The sequence below is a fragment of the Bactrocera tryoni genome, chromosome 3 (assembly GCF_016617805.1).
Source record: "Bactrocera tryoni isolate S06 chromosome 3, CSIRO_BtryS06_freeze2, whole genome shotgun sequence".
In the NCBI taxonomy this organism is placed as follows: domain Eukaryota; kingdom Metazoa; phylum Arthropoda; class Insecta; order Diptera; family Tephritidae; genus Bactrocera; species Bactrocera tryoni.
This window is the reverse complement of record NC_052501.1, coordinates 82,596,115-82,609,710: the sequence shown is the minus strand read 5'-3', so window position 1 is coordinate 82,609,710 and position 13,596 is coordinate 82,596,115. Positions and strand designations below refer to the sequence as shown.

The 13,596-nt window shown below is 35.9% G+C and overlaps 1 protein-coding gene across 1 annotated transcript; it reads left to right on the top strand.

The window, feature by feature from the left end:
- The first annotated feature begins 6,233 nt into the window (after nucleotides 1-6,233).
- On the top strand, nucleotides 6,234-7,403 carry LOC120772119. The gene has a single exon (XM_040100530.1). It carries the CDS (start codon nucleotides 6,388-6,390, stop codon nucleotides 7,129-7,131), a length of 744 nt encoding a protein of 247 aa, XP_039956464.1. The 5' UTR covers nucleotides 6,234-6,387; the 3' UTR covers nucleotides 7,132-7,403.
- Nucleotides 7,404-13,596: the final 6,193 nt, after the last annotated feature.

Sequence of the window (13,596 nt, the reverse complement as noted above, 5' to 3'; positions counted from 1 at the left end):
TTATACATTTTGGGCCCTTCAGTTGACCACTAAGATAGTGCGATATCACACCGTTAGACTTTTTACTGTGGGGATATGTAAAGTCTAAAGTCTACGTAGTTATCCCACTTCAATTCAGACCTTGGAGCAAAGTCGTTCGCTATTTACCAATCGAAATGTTCGAACGAGTCATCGAAAATTTTACTCAACGGATGGAAGATCTGAGACGTAACCGTAGCCTCTATATCATTATTCGAGTTTTATTGAGAATATTAGAAAATAGATTTTGTAGTAACACGCTTTATGGTCAAACCTTACAACCGAATGTGTTAAGTCGATCCATAAGTAATTGAAATGTGGTCTCTGAAGAACGTTATACCAAGCACTAAAACACCAAATTCCTTCATAATATCTTCGAAGTTCGCCTATTTCTGGGCTTTCCTTTATAAGCTTCATAAAATAACTATAGGAAACTATGACTTCCTTATAATTGCATATACGATTGCGTTTTGTAAATAAAAATTTCTTTAAAAAATATGCTTGAAATAAAGCTTAAAGCTAAAAACTTTCCTTTTTCTTTGGCTCCCACCTGTGGCAAGATTTTTCTTTTCAAAAAAAGGCAAATGTATGGAATGTAAAATATCGAGCATTTAGCTAAAATGTTATACACATGAGCATCGGTGTGACTTGAAAGTATAACAAATTGCTAATAAGGCTGTCCATTTTCCCACACAACTAACCCAGCTAGCTCGCCAGCGCTAACTTCCTTTTTCCCCATTTCATTTAAATAACTAACATTCACTCGCCGTGATTATTTCATTTATTTCGACTGCCTAGTGGGCATATAACCCACAGCAACATGTAGCAGAAATTCGATTTTCCCACTAAAGTGCCGGTAAGAGCAATGTAAAATGCTCTAATTTCGATCACACGCGGTCAAGATGAAAGATCGTGTGCCGCATCATGCGATTACTAGCGCATAATGGTGTTTTAAGCTATTTACAACAACAACAGCGACGCAGACGCTCACACGCCACTAACTCAAATAAATATATATATATATATTGGTTCGCTTTAATGTGTCTTGAGCTTGAACTACGACAAGGCGATCAGTGATCGACAATCAGCAATCGTTGTAACGATTTAAGTAGCCTTCAACGCTTAACGCCGCTCCTACCGCGCACACTCTCCGACTTAACATAGACAACCAGATATGGTATTCGCCGCTGTTCACATCTATTGCAACCTGTACGTGGTGGCAACAACGAATATTTGATTTTTATCGCCGTTGTGCAGAAGATCACTGCGACGATCGGTCTTATGGCCGACTCGCCATTCGGTTAACCGTTTGTGTGTGTGTGTTGTGGCTGCGGCTTACTTTTCAGATCTTGCGCTGTCGGTACGCTTACGGCTGCCGGCAGCAATGTTCAATTTTGCTGACTTTGTTTTTACTTTTGTTTCATTATTCTCAGCGCACTACTTATTGTGTTGACCGTTTTTATTTATTTTTTAATTGTCATGCCACCTGATGATATGTTTTTAATTTCAACGAAATCTTCTTTACACGGTTGCATGCCGCGTTATACAATAAATACATATATCGGCGGTGCCTTGCTCTCTTTTTTCTTTGCAGTGTCGCTAAATACCCGACTCTTTGGAGTAGCGATCTTGTAAGGTATGTGGCTGGAACAACGTCGTACTCATTGTTTTGCCATTTTTAGAGTTGAAGGGATATATATCTCGTTATTGTTGTTATTGCTGCTGCCGTTGTAACGTCCAGCGAAAACAATTCCACATGCCACAGCGTAGCATCGCTTACCTATTTTATTATTGTTGTAGTACATTATTTAGCTATTGCCCAAAGGTCTTCCGTCGCTTCCGTTCTATTCTTCTGTTCTGCGGCGCAGTCATTTAGCCATACAACGCTGCTCCTGAGACCACTTTCATCTCTACGCTGTACTTTTAGTTTCTTTTTCTCTTGCGGCTATGCCTGTGCCTCTGTATCGGGCTCTGCTCGCGCTGTTGCTTTGATATTTTTGTCAATGTAATCGTGGCTAAGCTAAATTACAGGTAGTCAATATATATGCCTATAATTGATTGCGCCATAGTTATGAAGTATTGTTCTATTTCTTTATTAGCCATTTTCAGCGGCTGCTGTTCGGTCGGGCGGCTTGACTGTGGCTTAGCATTTCTTTTTTTCTTGTTCGGCTTGTAATGTGCGGTTTCACTTTGATCTCTACCAGTTCCGATCTTTTATTGGTCACCCCGCCATTGTTTTGTAGTTGTGGTTATGAATGGCATATTTTGCCTCCAACCATTTAAAAATTGACTAAGGAATGACTTTGTTTGGCCCATAACAATAAAATCATTTATTTGTTGCGTCTGGCCTTTTTTGAAAAAGAAAGAAAAGATACTCCACCGGATGAGGTTTTGGTATGAGATTTAGTGAATGGCTATCGGTGCTTACATATAAGGATATTATTAAGAGGGTATTTGGGTAAAAAGTTGAACTAATTACATTTTATTTTACGTATGACAATAACTGTTTTAAAACTATTTGAAGTAGCGGAAGAGTAATTCGAATTCTACTAACTATTGTTTCGAATCAAGTCTTTCTAGTGTACTGTTTTCACAAGTTTGTGAAAGAGAATGTGAGAGGTCCGGGTGTCACCATTGGCTTCATAAGCTCATCAGATGTGCTGATGAATGATCGACTCTCCTATATAAGGAAGAAAGAACCATATCGGCAAGCGCTAATTCTGCTAAATGCTGAGTCCGTTGGTCCCCTCTGCAAAACCAAGGGAGCCATAAGCTATATTTTCGAAAGGATGGTCCTTAGGATACTCCCGAAAGATGCCAGAGCTTATGGCACTTAAGCTACTGGCGCTTAAGATCCGATGGTTACGGAACGTGAAGACGGTCAAACGACATTGGAGAACGACCCGATTCTCTTGGACATAGCCAGTTCTGAAAGCGGTTGGTCAATCTGTGACTCCGTCCTTAGCCTCGAACAACTGTTTGAGAAGATGCGGGTCGAGCACGACGTGGGCGTTGAACTAGCGCTTCTGGAAGAGAGTCGGAAAAATGAGATTTCTCCAGATAAACTTCCAACATGCGAAGGCGGCCTCCGCCAATTTACTGCTTCGTATACAATAGATCTCTTATCCCTCAGTAACGCTAGCATCTCCTTGGTTGTGGGGCTTTTAACAGACCAATCTGCGTCACAGCTCTTTTTGGAAAAAGATGAGGTGCAAATAACTCAACACTTCCTTCTTGACCGTCCCACGGTTGGGAGGTCAAGATTTAAAGTCTTGGAGTGCATATCTTCAGACATCCCACCGAACTGGCGGGAGTGGAAATTAAATGCCTGTGCAAATTTGTATTGGCTACTAAGTGTTTTGCTAATTTATAATACACGGGAGGTCTTCTTTTCTATGACTTCGTAATGGACGACATATAGCAATCCGCGTGCGATCTTTGATCAGCCATCTAACCTAACCTAAGCTGTGAAAGAGTTGCAGGCAACGTTGTGGTCTATGAACTCCATCAAGTCGAAAGAAAATAAAATAGAGAGTTTTAGTTATAATGGAACCAAATTTTCGGTCAGTTTTTTTTGGGTTTGATATTGGATAAAACCGGCTATCGGTCGAAAGAGAGGCAAACTTAAGGTTTGAAATTTATAAGCATTCCCCTTCATTTATAACAATTTAGACAATAATCTAAGCTGCATTAGCGCATTAATTGGGAGATTAGTAAACATTCGATGAACCCAAAAAAGGTATTTCCGAAAATATTCACACAACTAGTATCTATTCATCTATTTCACGCAAATGTCACGAACAATTAAATAACTACTAATTTTAAAATGTCAGATGAAGGCAGAAACAAAAAGAAATGTGAAAGATCTGGAGAAAAAAAGGTCGTAGTTAAAGAGGATAACCAAAGTGTAAACCGAATTAGAGAATATAAAGTATAAATTAGTTAAACGAAGACGCCAGCTGGCTTAAGCTATGTATATAGGAGATATATATGTATAAATACAAATAAACAGAAATAATTTTCCTAACGCTAACTCGCTGCTTTTCTTGTTCATTGTTGTCAATCACACAAATTGACCAACGCCATCTAGATTGTCTACCAAAACAAATAAATATATCAACAAAATCTACATAACTACAGTTAAAAACACAACAAACACCGTTGTAAAAAAAACACAACAAACTAGAAGAAATAAAACTTAATTATATACGAACACTATTTAGACGCAGTGTAGGACAAGGGAAATTTTTAACAACCAAACACAGACATCACACCAATCATCAACAACATCAAAATCATCAAGTACAAGCAACAACATACAAAAAATAACCAACAACAGCTAATAAAAACGAATTTATTCAACATTTCCGTTGGCCAACGATCATCAAAATTGTAGAAGTTCGTCGACGAAGCGAACGCTTACGATTGTCAGTGAGACGAGGAAGGCCACAAGTAGCCAAATGCGCCACATACCTGACACCAGTCAACGCCACGACAAAGAATACACTAAAAACAACAACAATGACTGCGTTGCCTTTGGTGACCATTGCATGGTTGACGTTTTGACGTCTCACCAACGGCCTGTCAAATGTATTCTATATAATCTATGCAAATAAGCAGGGCGTGTATTTCTTACACGAAGGAGAAGTAGTCTTTTGTGTTGGCTGTGTTGCGCATGCAACGAGTGTAGCAAAGAGAATTATGAACGCTTCATAACTGCATATAAATTAGGCAGTTATGCAGACACTACTGAATGCCACTGCTTTGTTTGCATAAATGCTTGTGTGTGTATATAAATGGCATAACTGTAGATTTTGATGGGAGATGTCCCGATGAACAGCTATTATGGCTATAAAGTACATATTTTTCTATAAATTTTTTACTCTCTTGAATGCAGATGGCATCTGTGTCTGGAGATTGGATCGCCAGCCTGTCTGAATAGCTTGGATTTTATGCTTATGCTTAGATATTTATACATAAATGCATTGAGCATTTGTAGCGAGTTGCTTTTAATAACTGGCAATTAACAAAGGCGATTTTATTTGTGTAGTTAAAGCGAGAAATGTGCATACATATCTACATATTTGAAAGATTTCTAAGTCATTGTACTCAAGAAAGTTTTATGACGAATTTTTATGCTGAAAATGAATACATCTTAGTCAAGTTATAAAAATGTATAAATAAAGTTTTGTATTCGTAAGCCACTGAAGTGAACAAAGTTGTATATTTTTTAGTGATTCCCAAGGCCTGTGAAGTTTTATTATTAAAGTGTCAATAAAATAGTATTATGTTAGCTTTTTTATAAAGCTCGACTTATAACCAGTAACCATGATCAATGCGGTATATGGTATATTTCTACATCTGCATATTACTAAGAACGTGTTCCAACGTTCCTGATTGGAAAATAAAACTAATATTCATCATCGAAAATCACTTTATTGTTGTTAAAAATAGTCTCATTAATATCTACACACTTTTACATGATTTTGAACAAATTCTCGAAGCACTTTTGTTGTTCAGATTGAGCTTTCTCCGAAACATACGTTCTGAACGCGTTAACCACCTTCTTAGGTGGCATTTCGTACGAAAAAAAAAGAAATCATTCGGTGACAAATAAGAATTTTATGGTGGATGACTCATCAAAAAAACTAATCAAAGAGTGAGCCGTCTTCAGTGGTTGGTTTTCCCGATTTCTTAAAAAACAACTGTCAAAAGAATAGGTTTGTATACTTATCACTCAGAATTTAATGTTCTACAAGAGCTATAGTGCTATGGTTGCGACAAGCGCAGTGTTTCCAAAAAACAGGAACCATTTGCTTGGAAATGCTTAGTGCGGGAAGCGCTGCCACGTTGTCAAATACCTGTCTCGAAAAACTCTTTTCGTATTTTTTCAACTGAAGTATAGAAAAATCTAAAATGTGAGGGCAAATCAAGAAAATGACGATCCGACAGAATACTAGGTGAGATATTATGTATTATTTAGACAAATGGACGGTGGGAAATTCAGAAGCGCACCATAAGCAAAGAATTTGGACTGACTTAATAAAATCTTTTTTTCTAACACAGAAGAATTTGAAAACAAATTCAAATAAACACCCTGTTCCTCATATACATATTTTTGAGGTGAATTTATATGACAAATATTTTACAAACATTCCAATTAGAATATTGAGAATCAGCCTTCACTTCAAAGTATTGCTTTTATTTACATTCAATAAAATATTCAATAAAAATAACGGAACGAAAAATAACAAAATTTTTATATGCAAAGCATATGCTGCAAAAATTTTCCACGTGAATTCGGAGAAAATTGCCTTCAAACATACCAAGAATTGCGAATGCTGCTAAGCTCCAAATCGTTTCAGCGGAATGTCGTTTCTAAAAAGACTAGCCAAATGTGTTATAGCAACAGTTCGGACTAAAAATATAGCCAACGATATAACAAATACCTTTTTCGACATTGTGCGCGGCGAATCGAATAAGGTGCAAGCCAAAGAGTCGAAATGTCCGCCACAGAGAGAACCATACCGCAAACGGAATACGAAAGCTATATATTATCGCTCACACTGCGCGAAACCGTACCCCATTTGTGGTGTGAAGATGCTGTCTTTGAAATCGTGTAAACCGCAGCGCACATGGTCTATAGAAGTGGAAAAGTGTTGTACCGAGCTCTGCAAGTGGGCGCATCCGCGTTTCGACGATCTCTACTATATGCCGGGCGATAATTTGAATAAGAAATATCAACGCACATGGGCCGAATGTACAACGTTCCGTGTGGCGCCAAAGGCGATATGTTGTCACCAGCAAACTAAATATAAGCCGCCAAAGCGTCGCAAGCCACGACGCGCCATTCCGGTGTGTGATGATATGAAGACATGCCGTTTAACACTGTTGTGCCGCAATCATCTGTCGAAACGTTGTCCAAAGCTCATTTGGCCCGGTTGTAAGCCGGCGCGCGAACCACCAGACTGCCAGCTCAAACGGGCAGATTGTGGACCCAGAAAATGCACACCTTATCCGAGTTTCTCGGAGTGCTTGAAAGATAAGGTGTGTGCATTGAAGCCGGTTGAGTGTAATTGTCATCGAATAGAACCGAGATGCTGGATTCACTAAGTGAAGCTGATTGGGGACGCTACAGAAGTTTCACAACTGTCACAGTTTTTGTCAAGAGTGAGTTGAGTTGAAATGCAAGTTTGAACACAATTTTCGTCAAATGTTCGCGTGCGGTTCGCCAATCGCTGCTTTTTGGAAAACTATTGATGATTTTTTAACGATTTCATCTATGGTGTTTCCAAAAACTAGCGACTGCTTGAGTTTGCTTTTACGAGGAGGCGAAAATTCTGTGTTGAAAATTTGAAATGTCTTTTGTGAAGAAAATCTGTAATATTCCCTAAATTAACTGTAAAAAAATTGTAAAAAGTTTTACGAAAAATGTAAAAAATAGTGTAAGTAAATGCGTTGTTACTGTTATATTAAGCAACCGGATTTGGGCTGCACCATCTCTCAGTCGTATGACTACACGAGGAGGCAAAGGCCTACCTATGATATATTTCTTTCAAAAACGAAATTGATGCGAAGTAACAGCCATAAAGTTGAGTGAAAAAACTAATTTTCAAGTGCTACACTTAAAGCTAAGAACACAGTTCATAAATCTGCTTTTCATGAGTTTAGATCTCGTTTAGTATCTTTGAACAACATTCTGTTTGGAGCTTTGGAAACTATGCCTCCACTTTTTGAAAAAAAAATTAAAATAGTGGCCTTTGCAGATAGCTTAAACAGGTCATGATATCAAACATATAAAAGAAACCACATTTTATTATTTAAAAACACATGCTCACATTCTCTTCTCTATATGTTGTACTTTTTTTTGTGATGCTTAACCCACATACTCGTAAAAGTGACGGCTGAGGTGCCAGCATAAACATAAACAAACACGATTTATTCTAAACACACAAAGCAACGAGGCAACTCAATTAGTTGCACGAAAATCAAATTTTCAAACCACAAATTATCCACAAAGAGCCAAAAATACCAAAATCGAGAAAGAAAAGAAACAAACATTGAGCTGATTATAAACGCAGCAACACCTTGAACTTGGCAACGCGAACGTTAAAAAGAGCAGTATGAAGCATGTTGTTGTACTTACAGCTTCATATAAAACACTATGTCGAGGCTATAGAAGCCTAGTATGTTGTAATTTTTCAAGATTAAACCGCAAAATCGAAAAGCAAACGGCAAAGGCAAAAAAAACATTAATCGAAAAAAACTAAACAATGGTGGGGCATAAAATACCTGCAACATAAAATTATGAACGGAAGCGTTACACCGCAGCAGAAGTAAATATGTGGAAAATTTGTATGTTTTTGTATGTTTTTTATAGAAAAAATACTAATAATATTGAAAGATAAAAAAAAATTTGTTTACCTAGTTATAAGATGCGTTGTCTGAAAAAGTAGGCTAGGCATGCAGAAACATCTGAGTTCCAAACAGGTCAAGTTGTTGAAAAATTCATGGTAGTAATATTTTGAAGTTAAATTATAATGAAACATTCATGGTAGTAAATATTTGAGGTTAGTTTGTATTGAAACATTTATGTTAGTAATATTTTGAGGTTAGATTTTATTGAAAAATTCATGGTACTAAAATTTCGAGGTTAGATTAAATTGAAACATTCATGGTGGTAAAAATTTGAGGTTAGATTGTACTGAAACATCCATGGTAGTAAAATTTTGAGGTTAGATTGTATACATATGTTATCGGCAAGCTATGGAGCTTATTTCGAAGCTATGCTTAGTTATAAAGTGACTAAAGCTTATATTTGGTATAATTTAGACGATAAGCTCTATTATATTGACATTGATGATGGGAAAACAATAAATATGGTGTTTGCTGCAGTAGGATTGAGTTATTTAAAGGAATTAAGAAGGTAATTATTACATTATGCGCGGTTAAAGTAACAAAAGATTATACTATATATCTATGCGTAACCAATAAATGGAATCTGTTGGCATACAGGGTGCGCCAATAAACGCTAGTCTTCATGTACAGCTGGTACAGAAAATGTTAGATGAAAATGTTCGAATGATAATATGACTATATGTATGTCTTAAAAGTTTATTAATTTGCAGGGTAAATTTGATTTGAATATAAAAGTTCTTCAATTTACAAAAATACATTATCCTTCCACTATTTTCAGAAGTCTTTATGCTCTAAAACATATTTTCAAATCTATAAAAATTCATGTAAAATATATGTCGTCACCTAAACTGCAAAATAACGTATGATCAAAAAATTCGAAATTGAGTGTTTCACTGATTATGATGCACTACTTAAATTATAGACATGTATAAGTACATATGTCCAACATTTCAAGGTTATGCTATCAGATATAACCCAGTTTTAACCAATATTTAAATTTTGTTTCACTCATGTTCCTTTTTATTACGTGTTTCATTTTTTCCCCTGTAATTTTCCGAAAATGTTGTTACGTTATTTTGCATTTTTGGTGACGATATACACATTTAAAAATTGATATACTGTTGTTCAAGCCCATCCAAAGTTCCTTAGGATGCCATTACATCACTAAATTTTCTCCTGAAAACATATAATAAAAAAATATATGTAAATGAATGTAAATAAGGCGCATTTATTAAATATATTTCACATAACTCTGTGTAAAAAACCCTGCACACACTGTATATGTATATCAACATATGTATGTATTTCACGCGTAATTTGAGGCCCATTAGCGGTATTAAGAAGTGCCTAAGGCTTAAAAAAGCAACTAAGAAAACGGTTATTTAAGTTTTGAAGAGATTTTTCCCTTAAATATAGCACATTAGCCATTAGTTACACTTGTAACCATGTAATTGGTTTTACATACATCAATTATTGCTTAAAAGCATATACTTATACGTGACCATATATCTTTTCAATATCTCTTCACATACTTATATCTTTTCACAGCCGAAGTGAAGCCACAAAGAGCCCTTCTATCTATTGAATATGTATCTTTTTTCTGTTATAAATTGACCGCAGAATTTCAAGGCTTGCTGTGGTAATGAAGTGACTCAATAGCTAAATATTCGTGTTTGAAATTCTGAGTGCTTTGAACCTTTTATCACTAGGTCATACTTGGTCATATTAAGCGTAGATCGATTGAGCGAGTTACACCGATTCCCATAAAGAATCGCACATTAAGGGCTATACTTCATTAATAACTAAGAAAAAGTTAATATAGTATATAAGGGATGCTATGTTCAAATCAGTTATCTAATTGGCCGCAACATAACAGATAAAAACTATTAATTTTAAACCCTAAATCCCTTAAGTGGTTACAAGTGTTTCTTCAAGTAAGCAACAGCCTTTTTCAACAATTTTTTTCTCATACAAGAAATGAAATATTTTTTTAGAATTTTTTATTATTACAAACATAATCTACTTTTATTAACAAAGAATTTCTGAAATTTTTGGAAACAAATATTTTAAACTTGGCCATTGCGGAAAAAAGATTGCTCGCCTTGACACGAGATAACTCTTTACAGATTCATGTAAAGTGGAAAAATTCGTGTTTTGGTTAAAAACTCAACTTGGGTGAAGAAAAAACAAGCTGAAAACATAATTTTCGGCAGATATTTTTACCAGAAAACGAAAACTTCAGTGAAAATTTCGATGATCCTGAAAATATTTATATAAAATGTTTTCAAAAACAAATGGAATGAAATCTCTGATTGTGTGAAGTTTCGGAAATGAGAGCAATTGTTGGCGGGCACATAATTGTTCCCCAAAAAGATAAAGAAGCCATCTGTAAATCAATAAAAAGCAGCTGGTACTAAAAAATGTTTTAGATATGCTCGAAACCTTAGCTAAAATACCATTGGCTGTTTAGCTACTAGATGACAACTCGTATTTGAAAACGCAGATATTCCTTGCTATGAATCTCAGGTACCGTTGAACAAATAAAAAAAGTTAAATAGATGAAAATATATTGGGTAGTCGAAAAAGTCTTTTCGTATTTTGTCCATAGATGTCGTCGCAGTCGTATATATTCATTGGTATAAACATAAAAAAATAAGTTGAAGTTGGATTAGAAATACGAAAATACTTTTTCGACTACCCAATATTGTTAGGAATTTTGTTCTAAAAATGTATACTAGAGATAAAAAAATTTACAGCTGATGTTAATTCCTTTTACAATCATTCCACATGCTCATGTTAGTAAGCAGATATTTCATTAAAATAGTTCAACTTTCCCTACTCTATTCGTAGAAAAGGAATTGCGCAACAAAAAATTAATTCTTTGAAAAATTTAAGCTGTGAATTCTATAAAAATGAAAGAATATAAGAAATTTGAGTATAAACAGGAATAATAAACTTTTGTAAGAAAAGAATTCCAAAGCATGCACTACCGTAATTCTAAGCGATTAATTCCAGTATTACATACACACATGGATTTACGTATACATATATATATATATATGTATATACTAATGCATGTTTATGTATGTGTATGTACAAATATAACAACAAGCGCTGCTTTTAAGCGCGCTTTGAAAAGCGAATTAGAAACTATATACAATTCATATAAATCAAAGCAATTTGAACTGGGTCAGCAGTATTTAACTACAAAAGAGATTTACGAGCAGCATATGCATACACACATGCAAGCGAACATATGTACATATACGATATTTAGTAGCCGATCACATGTAAGGCTGCGAATGGGTCTGAGTGTTTTTGGCTAGAAACGCATAAGCGACGGTAGATCAAAATAAAGGCGCAGAAAACGCAGCTGGTGAATTTTGTGAACAATATATAACACCTATTAACATACACACATACATACATGTGTGCGTGGCACGAAAGCAATTCGACTGTGAGGCAAATGGGCAAGCGCCAAAAGAAACGCATAAGATCAGGGCAGCAATAACTCATAGTAAAAAGGTAAATAGAAGGTGAAGAAACAGCACACACAGACGTACATATATATAGAGCTGAGTTGATATGCATATGTTGCTTTGCAACAAAAACCAGTTTGAAGGTGAGAAAAGCAAAAAAGAAAACGCAGACAATAAACATATATGTGTGTGCTTCTGGCTACCCACTACTCCACTGGCATCTCACCTCGCACTAATTTCGTTTGAACCGTTTTCCATTGCCTCTATTACAACGCGCTTTTTGTGCTAGCTAACAAATTTCAAAATACACTCTATAAAAATATGTGTTTGTATGTGTGAGTGTGCATGATGCTGACCGAGACTGGCTCAATTTTTCTTGAATTTAGCTCAGCTTACAGCAGCCAACAAGTTATTGAGGCACAGTAAGCGGCGTGCCACACTTTGTAGCGACGCGTGTGAAACGATCGGTCAACACCTATGGCTACATGTGTAGACATGTATATGTGAACACACACACACTTGTATACATATTTAGCTAAACATATAAGATTTGCATACACACATATATGTATATACATGTGGAATTACAGCTTGTCTGCAAGTACAACATGGAATTGAACTCAGCAACAGCACCAACGCCAACAACAACCGTAACACAGTTTTCTACGTGTAGCTAAAATCTCAGCGCTAATAAAAATCGTAAAAGTAAGGCGTAGCAAACAGGTCACTCGGCACGCCACAATTTGACGGTGGCAACAATGGAGCGAAAACACAACAGCAGCAATAACTGGCCAACTCACCTGTGGCATACCTGTTCACCATTGCATATACATAAATTAGTACATAAGTGTGCATAGAAATATATTAGCTCCATGATTGAATTGCTATTCGTGTTCGCTTAGCACTGTTTGAAATATCGACCCGCTATCGGTTAGGTGCCACAAATTACAGCGCCTCAGTGGACCAGTTATGCGTAGCAAATGCATAAAGTGAAAATCTGGATTAGTGAATTTAGGATTTCTTCATTTTCTCAGACATGAAATTAAGAATAAAGTACATTTAGTATCATTTAGTACCATACTTGACTATAAGACCGACTTTGGCGAATATTTAAGAAAGCTTTGAAAACATATCTAGAACTTTATGAAAATAGTAGATTATGAGAACAGTGAACTCAGCTTCTTAAATCGAATGCAATCTTAAAGGCAATTGAAAGTTATCTAATTGTCAGAAGGCCATCTATCCAACACTTTCCTGGCGATTTTCAACCACCATATCCTTCACTTTCTTAATATTTTCATCAGTTGTAGAGATTGTAGGTCGTCCAGAACGAGGCATGTCTTCAACGATCTCACGACCGTCTATAAAGGCTTTGTACTATTCGTAAGCTTGTATTTTTGAATCTCCGTAAGCCTCTGAATCTAAATAAAAATCCAGCACTTTTATATCTCCACTTATCCAGAATTTTCTTAAGCTTTACTTATTTAGAAGATCTGCCATCATTTGTTGTTTTGAATCACATTCCAAACTACTATTATTTGAATAAAATCGTCGAGCTTATAAGTCGAAATTTTGCCAGTTAGACAATTATACCCATCCCTGTTGCCCGAAACGAGCTGCTTTCTGGAGGTTTTGAAGTCTATTGGTGAAGTAGAAGCTCTTCACAGTGAAGCAATGTTAT